General features: G+C 28.3%; 1 protein-coding gene across 1 annotated transcript in view; it reads left to right on the forward strand.

Moving 5' to 3' along the window:
- Nucleotides 1–17,706, forward strand: part of LOC108557768 — a 31,179-nt gene extending 13,473 nt beyond the window's left edge. Inside the window, exons 3-5 of the mRNA XM_017914422.1 lie at nucleotides 10,851–10,984; nucleotides 12,842–13,040; nucleotides 17,230–17,706. Of these exons, the coding sequence (XP_017769911.1) occupies nucleotides 10,851–10,984; nucleotides 12,842–13,040; nucleotides 17,230–17,318 (422 nt within the window). The 3' untranslated portion in view covers nucleotides 17,319–17,706. The remainder of the gene's footprint in view (nucleotides 1–10,850; nucleotides 10,985–12,841; nucleotides 13,041–17,229) is intronic.
- The last annotated feature ends 1,691 nt before the right edge of the window (nucleotides 17,707–19,397 follow it).

The raw sequence follows: 19,397 nt of genomic DNA on the forward strand, positions 1-19,397 counted from the left end.
TAACTTTTAAATTCTATAAATGAATATACAGTTTAAAAATATTTTAAAAATAAAATAACCATAAGATAAATTATAATTAATCAAAAATAAAGATGAATCTCGTGTGCATATCTACTCACTGATTCCATTAGTATTGAATGCTAGCATGGATATTTGTAAGTAAGTACAGATTTTTGTACGTTAGTCACTTTTTTCATTGTATTTCAGTTTTATTTGATAATTTATATCTTATTTGTATTGCTAATTAATTATAAAAGCATATTTCCCAGTTTCAGCTTTATATAAATCAGAGAGTCGATAGTGTGCCGGTGCTAGTGTTTTGGTTTATTTATATAGTCATTCGAAAAAAAAATAGTTTTTCGACATCGTGTCTATTGTAATAGAGTATACGCCGAATTCTTTTTTCAAATAAAGAAATACATAATAAACGAAACCATTAAATCCGAATTGCGTGGTAACGCCTAAACATCAATATAAATAAAGCCTCAATCACCACCAATCAACCACCGACTAAAAAGAGAAAATTGAAAGAAGAAAGAGCAAACACAAGTCTTGCACAACTAACATTAAAACAAACTCTAATGAAAGTGACTAAAAAATGATATTACTGTAAACATAACAGAGGAAACATTACAAAGTGCATGTGTTGAACTAGTCACTAATTAAGGTTTATTTCTTTTGTATTTTCAATTTTATAACTGAAAATTAAACCAGTTTTCCGTAAATAAAATTAAAACCAAAATTTGATATTGGACTCGATTTTAAATTTTAACTAATCAATTTAAATTGTTTTTTCTAATTTTAAGTATTAATTTCAACCGGTACTGCACCGAAATTTTTAGACGAACCGAAACCGAATCTGGAACGATAAACATTTACTTGGAACGTAACCGTAAACCGGAACGAAATTAATGTTGGTTCTACTCTCTGATATAAATGTTGTATTTATAAATATTAATTAATTGTCTATTAATATTTTCTTTATTTAAAATTAACTTAATTATTGTACGTTAGTACAAATATTTTTATGTTAAACCGGTCCAAACTAATTATATACGTATTATCGATCGATAAAGACTTCATTGAAGCATGAATCATGTTGGAATTACCGTTTACTTTGATTGATTCTTTCAGTACTCGTTTTATTTTACCTCTTTTATAAATCCATACCGAAAAGCGAAGATTTAACATTATGAGTATGGATTTACTACGGCTATTACAGCTGTGACCAAGCAATAAATAATAATGATTATGTAATTTATTCTGTTGCTTTTTGCTATTGAAATTTATTGCATCAACATTACATAAATCTGTTATTTTTTTGTTGATAAATGAATGTTTACTATCATAATAATTTCCAAACGTGTTTTTATGAACAGCAATCAGTTATAAATATAAACTATTTTACTAATGAAAAATGATAAATTAAACATAAAAAAAAACAATTACATTTCACAAAGTTCATAAAATCATGAGTTATAAAACGCTTTTGAGAGATTCAATTTCAATTTCAAACATATTTACATTTTTTAATTGAAAATAAATCAAAAATGAAATAAATAATTATTACAATAATAAATAAAATTAACTCATATTGGTAAACGTCTTTGATAATTTCTATTAAAATTGACTAATATTTCATGTTTACAAAAAATCCAATAAAAAGTAATAGATATTATTAAGGAAATGAAGAAGTTAAGAAAACAATTATTTGTTCAAAATTTTTGAAAATTTTCTCCAAAAACTAATATTAAAATATGAAAATTAGTCAACTGCTACAAAGGGCTATTGACCATAGTTTTTTCTGCACTGAAATAAATATTAAAAATAAAAAGTTAATAAAGATATATTATTCATGTAAGAAATTGACGTGATTTTTTACAAAATCGTGTTATACGGAATTTTATTGTATATAGATTTAGAAATATTTATAAAAAAATGTATGATGATAAATTTTTATAATAAGTTATTCTAATTTACATTTGTTAATTGATTGAATAAACATGTTTTAGGTTGAAGGCTTTTAGTGAAAGTTTTATTTTGTGAATGGAATTCTTCGGAGTGTAGTAGAGTGCTTCTAAATGTTTTAAAGGGGACATCAAAACTGGGATCGCCATGTTACAAAGTAAATAGTATGTTGGACCAATCTTAGTTGACACAGTAAATATTGTTTCAGCGCCGTTTGATAGTGGATGTGTGGAATGGAAATACTTGAAGGGCTTTTAAAATATATAGGGATGAATGGTTGGTTTGGTTCTGAAAGGATGGGAAGGAGGTGGGAAGGAAGTGGAATGGATCATCCAATTAAATTAAAAGCTTCGCCCGTAAAAGGTCCATAATCGCGCGCTTTCATGAAACTTTCCCCAACATAATTTATACTACATACAAAAAAAAATATAAAAAAAAAAATTCATGCAAGTTTTACGTATATTCGCGCCGCAATTTCAGCGCATTTTCACAAACAAATAAATGGGAAAGTGCATATCGGAAAACCGTTGTTATGTATGCGTTTTTTTTTGTTGTTGCTGCTGTTGTTTAAATTGCATTCGGTACCTTTTCGAATCTCCGCTGTAACGTGTACATTTTTCAATGGGATTTATCGCGCATTCAACATTATTCGAAACAACTCTGAACGAGACATGAAAAAAAAACAGGGAGAGTTTAGAAAAAACGTTTAACTTCAAAGTTTAACAAAAAAAACATTAGTCTCGTAATGAACTTCAAGTGAGAATTGCTGAAGTAATGCGATTTGTACGCATCGCTTTCAAGCCGATTGATTTTTCTCTCCATTTTCATCGGGCAATTTGAACTACAAAAATGGAATTTCTGAATATACTAGGGGATGGAAAATGGTATATATGCATAGAGGAATATATATATATATATGAAAGGGGATGAAACAATAAAATAAAAATTGAAAGCCCCATGATCATATCCAAACCTATACACTTTTGTGTGTGTGTCTGGTTTTTTTTTTCATTCGGTTTTTTTTTGGTTGGTTCAGTCCTCTGGGATGCGAGGATTTTTATGGCCGTCGACAATAACAATGCTTCAAACATTCGTTCACGTGAAACGCGAACATTAATTTTCATTACTCTACTTTGGGACAAAAAAAAATATGTATAAAGGATGCATGTGTATGCAAGTGCTTTCAGTATAGAAAAGAAGACGTTTTTGATTGCAGGATTCGTTTTACGAAAAATAAAATCAATATTTTGTAAAATTTTCGTAAATTTAGATAGTTTTGAGAAATTTAACAATAATTTTTTTAATTATTTTGATAAATATGTGTATATATTTTTAGATTTACGAAAAAAATTAACATTTTGTATAATGAAATTGAGATATTTATAAGAAATCCAATGCATTTATAAATAAATGCAATATTTTACTCATTGCTTGTAGGTTTCATCCAACATTTTCAAAAATTATTTTTTTGTTAGATCTAGTTTAGATAAAGTTGAGAAACAGATTAATTTTAGAATAAACGTAATTTGGACTTAATTGAATTTAGTTAATTAATATGTTTTAGTACAATATTTGCTCAATATCTTTTGAAGGATTTTTTTGAAAAAATCTATTAACATATTGAATAATTTGTAAAATTGATATTAACTTAATAATTATGTTTTCTTAGATAATTTGATATAAAATCTGTAATTCTATATTTTCTCATTATATTTTCATTAATCTTCATTAATACAAGTCATTTATCTATAAATTTTTTATTGAAGTTTTTTGGTTCTACATTAATTCTTAATTAAATGATTATGAACAATAAAATATTCAAGATTTTGTATTATTATTGATATTTTTGATCATTTTTTAGAATATTTGTAAAAAGAGGCGAAAAGATCTCGATCATAATTTTAACTAATAAATATATTAAATATATAAGTAAAGTGTAAAAAGTAGTATGACAATTCCGTTAATAGATAATTCGTAAATTGAGATCTAATTAATTAGCTGAGGTTTCTATAAATTATTGAATGAAATGTTGTACTTTTTGGTTACGTATTTGCTCCTGTTGCGGAGATTGCAATGAGCATTCAATATGAATATTGCAGGTCAATTTGGCACCGCTCTCTAAATTTATTCCAGCTCAGTATACCGAGGAATGCTTAATGTCCCAGAATGCATACTATGATCCATTATTAAGGGACATTTCCAGCACATTCAATTGGTAGTCGTTATTCATACAAATAAATATAATTATAACAATAATTTTACAATTAGAAAATAGACAATTATTGTTTTTATAATAAGAATTAATTTTAGCTACAAAAAAAATGAGAAAAAAGGGCGTAAAACGAAACTGGAAAATAGTAATTATTTAGTAAATGGCGTAAATATGATCAATATTCTGTTTTTTTATACAATTTTTTATATTATAATATTTACATTATTATTGTATAATTGAGTAATGCAGTTAATTAACAATGATTAAAATATACTAGAGAAATTGTAATGTTCATTACATTAAAAACTATGTTATAATTTTCAGCTATAACGTATTTTTTAATTGAATTGAATTTGGACTTAATTGAATTTAGTTAATTATGTTTTTTGGAGAATTTTCATATATTTTTTAGAAAATCTATTAAATTAAAAAAAATACTGAATTTTCTTTGTGTAGTATAAATTGCATAATTAAAAACGTTCTGTCATTTAAATTATGTAATAAATGTCGATTGCGAAGTAATTTATTGAAATTTCTAGTTGAATTGATGAAAGTATAAAATGCATAACGTATGAAATATCGAATACCATTTTTCTTATATAGAAGAAAGATATGAAAAGGTATTTCGGAAAGGGCCGTGGCGGTCGCGTTATCCTGGATGGGTTTGGGTCAAGAATCTGCACACATTTATTACCGTACATATGCTTCCAGAATCCTGAAGGGAGGAAAGCAAGGGTAGACCCACTCAGTATGTGCCTATTATTTGCAGTGAATGCGTCAAGGGTTTGGGAAAAAATACTGGTGATGGCCAAGAATAATGCGCTTCAATGAGCGCGGAAATGTGTCGAATTGCCGGACTTGCACATACATATTGAATCTGAACTGGAAAAAATAAAATATATATATAGAGAAAAAGGGTGGAGTGGATGCAAAAAAAAAAGTATTGTAGAAAAAACGATGCTGCAGAGAGATAGAGGAGTTGAAAAGGTGTCCGGTGGGCGATGTAAAAGGGTTGGTCCGATTTACCCGGTGTGATAGGTGGAATTGGGCCAAACGGGCGATTGTCGTTCCACAATCAATGCAATTTACAATCACAATTGATTACATTTAGAGCTTCGCGATTGTTGCCCTACGAGACAATGTTTCACTGGTATAGAGAGAGAAAAAAACGGATTGTATCGTTAACAAAAAAAAGTAATGATAACCATTAGAAAATTAATCGTTAGGGGATGTCCATAATCCGCAATACCTTCCATCTGCTAGATTTATAGTCTAAATCTTTTTAACCTTGAAATTGTTCATATAAAAATGTATGGAAGAGAATATACATTTCTGTTTTTTTTTCTATGAGCAAATTTAGATTTGTATATAAACATCAAATTTATTATTGTTTTGCAAATTTAAATAAATAAAATTATCAGTTATTATATGTTATTATATAAATATGTTTTAATGAAAAACTAATTTTGAAACAGTAATGAATCAAATTAATTGAAATAATTATTTGTACATTACATATAAATTAATAAGTATAAATATTAATCAGTGTACAGTTCCAATAAAATTATTAATTTTGTGCTGCTTCTATATAAACTTAGCTATTTTAGTATAATCATATTAAACATAATTTATGAGAACAGACAGGATGTGCATCAACAAAGTTCGTTAACATCTTTCCAAGGATCGCGAAAGATTCGCTAATTATCGTAATTAACTCGGGCGTATTATGTTGCAACAAAGGAAATTTCGGTTTTGAGTTTCAAGAATAATATTTAGCTACTGCACGTTTATTATATAATTAAGTGAATTTTGATAAAAAGTGAAGTTGAAACAATAAATTATAACGAATTAATATTTTGAAATATTAATTTTGAATAATATTATTGATGTATCTCAAGGAATTCTTTAAGCAAAGCTTTGTTTTCAGAGATAAACAAATATATAAAATAGAAATACCTTTTTTTGTAAAGAAAATGTATTTATTTTTTTTAATTAAATAAACAGTCTAAATTTGATTCTTTGTTTTTTTTTTCATTTAATAATTGCTTAAAGAGAATTATATATAAATCAAGATAATTTGCACCAAAAACCAAAACGTTTTCAATTTATTTTAATTTATGAAAATGTTAATTGTAAATTTGTTAATTTAAAAAAAATTCCATTGAAAAACTTCTGCATTCATACATTTCTAACATTATGTTATCTAACATTATGTTAGAAATTTTCCTCTTTACCTTCAGAAGTTTTCCAAATTTTTTGTAGATTATTTCGTTCTTTTTTTACACCTTGCAACTTTATTTTGTGTCAAACTCAATAAAGCAATTGTTCAAACATTTTTACCAATAATTATCAATGTTTGCTTGTAGTTATATTGCGTAGTTGTTTGAATTTAGTTAATTAATTTTGAAGAATTTTCATATATCAGAATAATTTTCACTAAAAAACCAAAACATTTTAAATTTCAGTTAAACACTTTTAAAAATATTAGGTTTTGAATAATTTTTCGGCATTTACCAAGAATTATCAATGTTTTCTTTTACATTTTTTATTGCATGCTTTTTTAACAAGTTTTAATTAATTTTTCCTCTTTACCTTCAAGTTAAATTGAATTTACTAAAGCAAATAAAATTCTATACTTTCTTATATTAATACTACATTAATAAATATAACGTTGACTTAGTTATTAGTTTTAAAGATTGTGAGAGATTTGTTAATTAATTGGAATACATTATTTTATTTTGAATTATACAATGATGAAATCAAAGATTTTCCATGTCTATTTCGTAATGAAATTACTTTGGGTACAGGTTTAATTTTTCTGAGAAAATCTCAATGAATTTGATCAAAATTGTAATAATTATTATTTAACTGTGGTAATATCATTCATGTTTTGAGATTTACATAAACTTACCTATTTTAGTATAAATATATTTTACATATTAAAAATGAAAAAAAATGCATAAATCTTCATCATTCTTAGATTGGTTAAAGATGTTAATTATTCTAAATGTTTGCTACAAATGTAATTTCTGATTTTTAACGAAAAATTTTAATTCATCTTAGTTCATCTTATAATTATTTCATCTTCAATGTTGCTCCTATATAGAATAGAATTTATAGTTAAAAAATAATAATTAACAAATTCATGGGTGATCGATTAGCGAATATAATCTGAGATTCGATAACCAAATTGTTTGTAAACCGATCATAGATTTAAGAAACACCTTAAGTTTAATATCAAAGCTTCCAAAAGTAACTTTTTTTTAATTTTATTACGTCATAGTATATTTAATTTACAATCTTATTTCTGCCAACATTAATTATCATTAATCATTTGGTAAACTTTGCAATTTAAGGTTTCACCATTGTTTTCTTATTTTAATTTGTTGGTTGGCTGTTGTTTTGTAGGTTAACTTCAGTATATTGATGATCTGCGATTCCACTATTTCCTTGACTGTGTGAATTTGCTGCTATCCTTAACACTGTTATTGTCCATCGACTTGGCTGAAGGTCCATATGCAACCTCATTCATTTCACTGTCCGTTTATGATTAACAATGGCCTTGCAAGCACAGATAGAACTCACAAAGGACCTGGTTTGACCAGGATTCGAACCGGCGAATATGTGTCTTTCACGAAAGTATTAGTTCCATTAGTTCAATTCGTAGTCCATAATTGTTCGTACTATTGAAAATATTATTGATGTTACATTGGTATTATTCTTAGTATTATTAAATTATTTATAATTTATAAGAACAGACAGGACAAGATGTACACGAATTAAACAGAATCCTTCTCGAAATTGCGAAAGATTCGTTAATTATGGAAATTAATTACTAGCGCATTGTGTTTGCTACAAATGAAATTTCTGTTTCGGATCGTGGAACGGCCGCACGCTGCAACAACGTACCATGTCTATCTCGTAATTAAGTGACGTGACATGGTTGAGTACAGAGTTTGCAGTGCATCGGAGGTGTTTGCTAATATGCATTTTGTGGGGTGGAGGGTGGAGAAAGTCGAGTGTTTAGTATGCACGCAGGTAACACAGTGAACTAATAACGTGCGGTTATTAAACGCCCGATGATCATCATAATTTTCATCGATACACCTGCCTAATAATAATTACAAACCACCCCCACCACAACCCGAAAACCGAATGTTATTCCTAAAAGGGGGATTGAATTTTATTTTTCATTTAAATTTTTCAGTTTTATTTTTCAATCCTTTTCATGCGAGGGGATTTTACAAGGACTAAGCAAACAAGACAAACACGTCCAGTTTTTTTTGTTGCTTGTTCTAATTGGAAAAAAAAATATTAAACGATTTGCTACCTTTCCCCTTTATTTATACTGGGGGGGTAGAAATGAAAAAAATACATATAACGCAAATGGAAATACTCGAAGGGTAGTTTTTTTTTGTTCGTTTTCTGCGTGATTTTTTTTTTTCGTCCAGCTGTATGCAAATAACAACAGTTAAATAAATCCATTCTGTAAATTAATGGAATTACATATTTTATCGAAAGCAATATTTATTGCTTTGTTACGAGAGGCTTTATTGCCTAGTGCTGTGCTGTATTATTTATTTTTTTTGTTTTTCGTTATTTTTTTTAACTCTGTATATATTCTGCAAATAACGGCTTTGTACCATATATTTTTGTAATATAAAATATAGTTTGTGAAATATCGTATGATATACGTATGTGCGTATACGTTGTGCTACAGTAAATTTAAAAAAATGATTTGTATTTGTTAATTTAAAAAAAAAAATGTGTGTCTTTTCATAAAAAATTATTGATTATCTTTTTGAGAAACGTTAAATACATCAAATTTATTATAGTTTTTAATTGTTCCTAATAAAATATTTTAATTTCACTTTTATTTTTCATCAATAATTAACTTTTATAGATTATTTTTATATAATCAATTTTGTAATAAATACATTCATTATATATAAAGAATAGAATATAAAAGTGTACAGTTTTTTTGAACATTTTCTCAATCTTAATTATTAATTTGAGAAATAAAAGTAAATAGAAATTTTCATTTTCTTTTTCTAAAAGTTACAGAAATTACATATTGATATTTCAATCAATTTTCAGTATAATTTTTTTTTGATAATTTCCAACAAAATTTTCTGTTTTAAAATTTGTACATAACATTTTTGAAAATGAAATATTAACAAAAATATTTTTTTTACATACAATAACTTTGACTTCTGAAACAACAAATTACTTATTTTTATTTAAAAAAAAGTATAAATATCATAATTGAATTAAAATAAACAATCTGAAAAAATTGACAAAATTCACGGCATTATCATATAATATATTACTTGAAGTATTACAATAAATACAATATAACCTTTTTTATGCGATTTTATTTTTGTGCGGTATATGAAATCCAACTAATTCCAACGGCGTTGGTACCTTTCTAATGTTTTCTATCAGTGTTCATACGTACAGCCTGTTCAAACGATTCTGTTTGTAGATTTTGAACCAATTCATCAAAAGAAGATGCGCGTTTTGCAGTGAACTCGAGTAGCAGTGAACATTTCTCCATATGTACAATGAGAAATTAAATGTTTTTAAAATGTTTCCATGTGTAATTTAATTATTTATTTTGTTTGGATTCTCTTTTTCATCTATATTTCGTAAATCTATCCAACGCATAAAAAAAAGCTTCTATAATGTGTTATACAAAGTTATTTGTTATATGTAAGAATTGAAAATTTCGAATATGTATTTTGTGCGATTTTTTTATGCGGTCCTTATCTACCGCACAAAAAAAGGTTTTACTGTTTACATTTAGTGGATTAATAAAAATAAGAATTTATTTTCTAATAATTTAGAAATAAATATTTCAATTTTTCAAAACAAAAAATCTGTTTATACTTTTATTTATAATAATAAATATATGTATTATTATAATTATTGGTATTAAGCAAATTAGTATTATCAAATAAAATAGAAATAAAACTATCAAATTACTATTTTTGCAATATTTTTATCTTTGTTATATTTGTTTTTAATAAGTTTGAAAATATTATTTTATCTCCTATATGGTAATAAAATTTTATAAACAACATTATTTATTTCTTAAATTAAACTATTGAACTGTTACAATTAGAAAATACTATTTTAGTATTTACATAATTAACATTATGGCTGCATCGACTGTTTCAAAATTTTATAATAACACATGCACTGTAACATGCGAACCAATTTCGTGCCTATCCTCAGGCTAGGAAGGTGAAGTAGTATCTTTTGCATGTAACAAAGCTGCACACGTTGGATAAGTGGAAAACGTCTGGCTGCCAATGTTCGTGACATGCATAATGTGCCATGAAACTGGATTACTGTTCTCGGCAAATAATTAAACCCGTCGAAATTCCGCGCGGATTTCAAGTGCGTCGCTTTCGTTTGTTACGTAGCTTCTACGGAAAATTAATTTGTACGAGTAATAAAAAAAGTTTGAAATTTGCATGGACGAACGTGCAAAAATATAGAAGGGTTTTAATGGTTTTCAAAAAAAAAATGGGTTTAGTCATAGCGTGATGGTTGAAGAGGAGCGTTAATTAAGTCTGCTTCACGGATTGATTCAATTCGCATCCCCTCGATGGGGGAATAAACTGCTGCTGTTAGGTCTTATCCTTCTGTGCCTTTGGATTTGCAGAGTTGCCCGAACATCCCCCGACAATCAGCGTTGGCCACGAACGTCTGGACTACGGCCACATCCTCAGGGCGAACTGCTCATCGCCGCCCTCCAAACCTCCAGCACATCTCAAGTTCCTCCTCAACAATGTGACGGTAACAATCTTTTTTCTTTAAATTGTATTCTTCTATAATATTATGTACATAGAATATAGATAGTTTAAGCTTAAATCATTCAAAAAATCTTCAGAAACCAAATTTATAATTATTAGTTATTACATAAAATGTTCTTTAATTACTTCACTCCATATATTTCAATGACTTTATGAATAAATATTTAACAGACGATTTTTATAAGATTATAAACAAAAAAATATTTGAAATTGTTTCAGTTTTTATATAAAATTCTTTGAAACTATCCTTAAGACAAACAATTACTTTTCCAACTTTTGATTTGTTCTAGAAATTTAACTGATTTTTCCTCGTAAATTGAATCAATACTTAAGCATTTGAGATTGATTGCTTTTCCAGCAAAATCCCAATATGGCAAGTGGATTCGCAGCTTTCCACATTACCATTTTATTGCTTTGCCCCAATTTTCACGTTTTTCCTCTTCACCGAAATGTTTTATTTACTGCTATTTTTTACTTTCTATATATTTTTAAATTCATATATTTTAGAAATATAAATAGAAAAGTAATACAGACTATATTTGAATGGAAATTATAAAATTTCGATATTTTTTAATTTATTTATTTTGTTTGAAATACAATTTGCTTTACTTATGAATTTGTTTTTGCATATTATTATGATTATAATAAGTATTATGATTATAATATGTAGTATCTATTCAAAATAGATGTAAAATTATGACCTTGAAATGTTGTCAGAAAATTATTTTATTGTATGTCAATATAATATATATACTGTTAATGAAACGTCACATTCAAACTGTCATTTCTGTATTTCAAAGAATGTTGTCATTTAAAATGGTTCTACTCTCAATAAAACGTCAAAATCGAACTGTCATTTCTTGTTTATCAATTCATTTTAAATACTGTCAATGAAACGTCAAATTCAAATTGTCATTTGTTCTTTACTAATTTAATAATTCAAAGTGGGATGTAAATATAGAACGTAATTTTAAGTTGTTTTAATTATATGAAAAAACTTAAAGTACAGGTTTGGTTTATTTGAAAGGGTTTGTACTGTCAATGAAACGTCAAATTCAATCTGTCATTTGTTGTTTATCAATTGATTAAAAATACTGTCAATGAAACGTCAAATTTGAACTGTTGATTGTTGTTTATGAATTGAATATAAATACTGTCAATGAAACGTCAAATTCAAACTCTCATTTGCTGTTTATCAATTGATTATAAATACTGTGAATGAAACGTCAAATACGAACTGTCATTTGTTGTTTACTAATTGAATACAAATGCTGTCAATGAAACGTAAATTTTGAACTTTCATTTGGATAATTCAAAGTGAGACGTAAATATAGAACGTAATTTTACGTTGTTTTAATTATATGAAAAGACGTAAAGTAGAAGTTTGGTGTATTTGAAATGGTGTGTACTGTCAATAAAACGTCAAATTCGAACTGTCATTTGTTGTTTATCAATGGATTATAAATACTGTCAATGAAACGTCAAATTTGAACTGTTGGTTGTTGTTTGTCAATTGAATATAAATACTGTCAATGAAACGTCAAATTTGAACTGTCATTTGTTGTTTGTCAATTGAATATAAATATTGTCAATGAAACGTCAAATTCGAACTGTCATTTGTTATTTACTAAAGTGAGACGTAAATATAGAACGTGATTTTACGTTGTTTTAATTGTATAGAAAGACGTAAAATACAGGTTTGGTATATTTGAAAGGGTTTGAAGCAAACCGAAATTTCCATTTTATTACAGTGCTCCACTTTTTTGAAGCCTTCCCCATCGTTTCGAAGCCTTACTCCTTCCAAACTGTATATTTTCATTATGATTAATGGTGTTTCCAGGTTGCGAGGACGGAAGCCTTGAACGGTCGGAGAGCTCTGGACGCGGTATGGAGCGACCTCGTGTTGGAACTACCCCTAACCCAATACCATTTCACCGATGGTAGACTGATCCTAAGTTGCGTGGCCCAGGTGTCCGACATATACCAGAAGGAAGCCACCCTCGAACTGGCGAGCGCCAGAAACCCCGTCCCGGAAAGAGGTACAGCTTCGAAACTTTAATCACTGACTTATTATTGCATCCTCTCCCAAAGCTCTCAAGTTATCACCGGTAACGTTCGCAGGTGATAAGAGCATCTTCACCAAACTTCACCATACTTTGGTACAGGAAACGTAAATATCGATTCGGGTAGTTTCAGAATTATTTGACGTGCGGATTTCACCCTCACGCGTTTATTCAATTAAGTATATAGATTGCTTCAAAGTGTTAATTAACGCGGCAAATTCAATTTCTTCATATTAAAATTCGGTCATGATACATCAGTCTTAAACAAACCCCGTTATGTAATCCAGATGGATAATTTGTTCAATAATTCTACGTACTTAATCAACAGATAACTTCTTTATAAAGTTTAGATCAAAAACATTTTTACAAATTTTATTTAAAATTTCTTTAATTTTGCGCAGATTATTAAAGAAACAAATTCGTAAATTTGTCACATGTCAAAAAAAGACTTTAATAAATGTTGTAAATTACCTTTAAACTTCAATTAAGACATTTATTTTATTTCCAAAAAAAAACTCAGTTATTAAAAATTTGAATATTTTATTTAATATAAAATAAATGAATGTACAGAAACTACTAGCATGCAAAATTAATTCCTTCCGATTCAACGGGCAAATGTTAATTAAACTAATTAAAATATTTGTATTGCAGAATAATGAATGAATAAAAAGAGCAAACAATTTTAAATCTGTTCGAATTCAATTAACAATCGAAAAACAATTTTGCAAATATTTAATACTTAATAAATAAATACCGAAATGTCCAATATGCACAGCTCGAAATCGATATTGATATTAATTGAATACGTTTGATTGCGTCATGCATCGAACACAAACGTTTGTAATATCTTGTAATTAAAGCTACTGGGTTTCCTAACTCGTAATACTGTTTAGTATATAGCGTATGTGTATCATGTATAAATGATGTCGTTTATACGTAATAGCTATAATTCTCTACGTAGTGAGACTTTGTGCCAGCAAATATGGACTCTAGGTATTATTATTATTATGTATATTCAATATGCATATAGATCGGGTATAAAGTTACGTTTTCAAGCGAAATGTCGGCTAATTAATTTGAATTAGTAATTAGGCACTAATTGATACGTGCGCCCCGATAATTTATGACCGTGTGCGGTTCGCTCGGAACGCATTTATTAGGTTTATTACTTTGCAGCATGTTCGATTATTAATTGTCGTTCATTGCCCATCGTTAAAACATAATATCACAGCATCCCATGTTTCTAAGTATAGAAAAAAAATTGAGTACTAAAGCAACGCACACTAACGACACTTTGTTTCATTGATAATTAGCGAGTTTAATGGCCCTACAAAACACAATCAATTGATAATTATGGTTGTATTACGTGGAATTGATAGGATTATTTGTACTAATCTACATGATGATATTGTTTGCTAATCTGATCCAGAGAAGATACTGAAAACTTATTGTAAATAGTAAAGTCATGTTTCTAAATATAGGAAAAACTGTCAACTGGAGTAACAACACTTTGTTTCATTGATATAAAAATTATATTGGAAAGTTATCGTCTATAAATAGTTAAATTATAATCAAAATTTATCTTAATAAAAGGTGTCCCAAAATTAACGCAAGATTTGAATTTGCTTTGTTTTTTTGGGTTTTTCAATACTTTACTGCACAAATGGCGGCAAATTCAAATCTTGGGACACCCTTTATTTATATTATATAAATTTAAATATTCGATAACAAATAAAGAAAAATTAATAGATTATTGAAAAATCTTCTTATATGAATTTAATTTGTTCCAATATATTATTAACTTTATTAATATTTTGAAGTGATGTTACTTTTTTTTATATAATATTCTGAGAAGTTGTACATAAAATAAATATTTCAAGAAACGAATTACACGTCTTTCATAATAAAAAAATCTCAATTAAAGTCCAAATATGTTTGCAGAAGTTGTCCTCGATATTTAGTCGTCAATACCGTCGAAACCAATAACGGAATCCTTGCAAGTCAAAAGCTTCTTACCGTTCACACGCAAAATAAAAAAAAATGGAATACTCTTAAGAGGAATAGAAGAAATATTCTTGTACTCCAGTTTATTCCATCCATCTCGGGGGCGCATAAATTTGTTACGAACTTTCCCGTCTTTTCTTTTCTTCTATTTCCTCTCCCCGGGCCTTCACTGCCTTTCATTCCCTTTTATTTTATTTCATTTCATTTAGAAATGTTTAAGATGATTTACAATTTTTTTTCCCTCTTTTCTTTTGACTCGCAGACCAAAGTTATTTTTCATCTCGTCCGCCCTGCATACGCGCATTATTACTTCCCCTTTTCTTTTTCCCTCGAGTTTCCTTCCTCGAAGTGTATGAACGATTTTTTTTTGCAAAAGTCCCGAGTGGATTATAAATGTAATTATTTATTAAAAGACGAAAGTCCTTATTTTCATTATTTAGTTATAGAAGAAATATAATAATAATAATGAAAATACGGGAGAAGGCGATCCGCTTCAGCTCCAGACGACGTAATCACATTATTCTCAGCGATTTCACCGAGGAGTTAAGTGAATTTATAAATTCGAAACTATGGTAGCTTTCAGCTTAAGTTGATCCTGCCCCTATGCGTTTACTCTTTTCTCCCTGTTTCGACCCTAGTTTAACCTTTTTTTTTCCTGCCCTTTTGGCCGAGAAGTTCCTGCAAGTCTAGACACACGGAAAACTTTTCTAATTTGGCGTGATCACGCAATTTAATTTAATTAGCGCGCACGGGAGATTGCATAAGCCAATTAAATAAATCCTTTGCGTCCTTCCGAGCGTTTGCTTCGAAGAAGGGCGGAGATACTTTATTATCGTTTTAAACGGTTTAAAGTGTATTTAAAACGGGGGAGTGCCGTTTGCTCTTTTACATTCTAATTATCCTTGCGATTCGTCTCACGTTCTTCTCCTACCCGGATCTAATACGATCATAAATAAACCCTTTTTGTTCTTGATGTTATTGTCTGTTCAAATAGAATGCATCCAGTTTGCGTAACCCAATACGAAACAGTTGCAGCAAACATACAAACTAAGAAATGAACACAGTTCCTGTTAATATAACCCTTCGTTACTCGCGTGGCGTCTATACTAATTTATATAAATACATAATTGATTAGATTAATGCAAAAAAATATAAAATCAGTACTTGCATGTTGTCTGATAGACTTACTCGAGAATGACGTGATGTACTTTTACAAATCTTCAGTCAATATGAGGAAGGTACATAAGTTGGGTACATAGGATCTTATACGATCATAAATAAACCCTTTTTCTTGTTGATGTTATTGTCCGTCCTAATAGAATGCATCCAGTTTGCGTAACGAACACATTTCCTGTTAATTTAACCAGTCGTTACTCGCGCGGCGTCTGAGAAACTCCTTTACATATAACGTTAGTAATTAATTTATATAAATACATAATTGATTAGATTGATGCAAAAAAATATAAAATCAGTACTCGCATGTTGTCCGATAAACTTACTCGAGAATGACGTGATGTACTTTTACAAATCTTCAGTCAGTATGAGGAAGGTACATAGGTTGGGTACATAGGACCTTATACGATTATAAATAAACCCTTTTTGTTATTGATGATATTGTCCGTCCTAATAGAATGCATCCAGTTTGCGTAACAAACACATTTTCTGTTAATTTAACCAGTCGTTACTCGCGCAGCGTCTGAGAAACTCCTGTAAATGTAACGTTAGTAATGCATTTATATAAATACATAATTAATTAGGAAGGTACATAAGTTGGGTGCATAGAATATTATACGATCATAAATAAACCCTTTTTGTTGTTGATGTTATTGTCCGTCCTAATAGAATGCATCAAGAGGAACTCCTTTAAATATAACATTAGTAATTAATTTATATAAATACATGATTGGTTAAATTGATGCAAAAAAATAATATAAAATGAGTACTCACGTGGTGTCTGATAGACTTACTCGAGAATGACATGATGTACTTTTAGAAATCTTCATTCAGTATAAAAAAGGTACATAGGTTGGTGTTTCAATTTTATAAGGTATGGTTGATATTGTACTCATTTGCGTCTCATAGACGCCACACGAGTAACGGGATGTTAATATCAGTTGTTATCTTTTGCATTTGGTGTATCTGTAATGGTTCTTCTTTTCAGTAAGCGCCGTAGACTGCGGAAGCGCCGTCTCCACTTACGTCATCGTCCCACTGGTCACCTTACACGTTCTACTCCTAATCAACAGTTAACTTCGTTTGTTTTACACCTGCATATATACAGTTATTTTTTTCTATTGTTGTTAGTGGTTTATTTTTAAATTATATAATTCATACATAAATAATTTCAGCAACGGAGCAAGAGGGTATTTTCACCGATTAAACAATACATTTTTAATCCTTCTTCACCAAAGCTACACACGCCGTTTTCTTTTAAATATTTTAAACTATTGTAAGAAGTCGCTTACAGTGATCAGTTTACAAATTGTAATTTATTAATCTGCTTATTAACACTAAATCTACCGACACTTTTTGTATACCTTATAAATAAACGTAAATAATAGTCAATATGTGAAAGATGTGAAGAAATTTGAAAACGGTCAAATTGATCGTGGTAGGTTTAGTGTTAAACAATTTACACATGCCGTTTTCTTTGAATTTGTTAAACTAATAAAAAAGTCGCTTATTGTGATCAGTTTTACAAAAAATGTAATTAATTGCAATTTGTTCAAGATTTTTAATAAATTTTATTATTTACATAAATACAATTGTTGTTACTTAAATTTATAGAAAAATACAAGTAATGATTTTTTTTATAATAAAGGTAATTCTATTAAAAATAACAATAATTACAACAAACATTTCTTAAACTTTTGCTATTAGTTAACTATTCAATTAAAAATGCAATTAAAAATAAACTACAATGAGATTTTAAGTAATAATTAAGACATTATATAAAAATGTTACATAAATAATGGAAATAAACAAATATAAGTCAATTTCATAAAACTGTATAAAAACAAAGCGAATTTATTAAAGATTCGTTTATAATTACAGTTTAAGGCAAAAAAAAATCAACTTTATTTCAAAACAAAAATACAAATTTTCTCCATATTTTTTATAAAAAAAAATGTTTATATTGTATTAATATAACGTCATTGGTCATAAGCCTATAAAACTTTTTTTTACACTAATTTATGACACATTAAAATAAATAATGATAAAATAACATCTAAACTGAGAATTTATATTTTTTAAATTTATTAATATTATTTAAAGGTATTTAACCTTTTGCGGACGACCGGCGCATATATCCGCCCATAACATTATTGACATTAGAGGCACCAGTTATCAACTGTTTCGCGAACAACAATTGACAATACAACCTTAAAAACTCTCCATTTCCATATGGGATAATATTAATTAATGATTATTTAATTTAAATTGCTAATTGTAATTGAATCATTTTTTCATCAAATTTTGTTTATTAATATTGATCACAATAACCGACTTTCAACAATATTTTTTATCTATACTATATTGTGTATTTACACTATGTATATTATATAACTTTTCATTGGGGGAATCTATTTTAAATACTCGTAGCTCGAGGATTTTTCTCGTTCTCTGGTATGGGGCTAAATCAGTGTTGTCGTGAGTTTAGATTCTAGTTCTATAGCAGTTCTGATAATTATTATTATTTTTTTTTATATCATAGTGCTCTCTTCTGGATGTTTTAGCTGTATATAATTTTTACCTATGTTTTCAAACATGAACATAGCACACACGAAACGTGATCGATGATTATAAAAAAAAATATAATAAAAATAAATAAGAGGAAAAATGTTTAACTGTGATAACTATTAATAAAATGAAAATAAAGCAAGAGCAATGCAACCTGAATGGTGACTGTGTTTTATTTATTTATATACAGTGGAACCTCGCTTAAGGAGTTTAATCCGTTCCAAAATTTCCTGATTTTTACATGTGTACACAAGTTTTTAAAATGATGTAGAAGGCACGCAATCTCTTCTCATCGTCACTCGTTAAGCGAATCATTTTTCTTACAATTAATTTTGCTCGTTATGCGAATTTTGTCTCTTTAAGCGAGGTTCCACTGTATTTATTTATCAAGATCCAGACTTTATAAATCCCAAAGGATGAGAACCATATTGGTCCAGATACTATCTCCTCATCCTCCTTCCTCCGCACATTGGGATTAACCGACGTAATCTGTTTTATTAGTTTCTTTTTTTTTCTTGTACTGTGCCCGGAGGAAAGTTTTTAATTTGATACTTGACTTCTCTGACCGATCGATCTTGTCCCCGAACT

The sequence above is a fragment of the Nicrophorus vespilloides genome, unplaced genomic scaffold (assembly GCF_001412225.1).
Source record: "Nicrophorus vespilloides isolate i.1.1-1 unplaced genomic scaffold, Nicve_v1.0, whole genome shotgun sequence".
Classification (NCBI taxonomy): Eukaryota; Metazoa; Arthropoda; class Insecta; order Coleoptera; family Silphidae; genus Nicrophorus; species Nicrophorus vespilloides.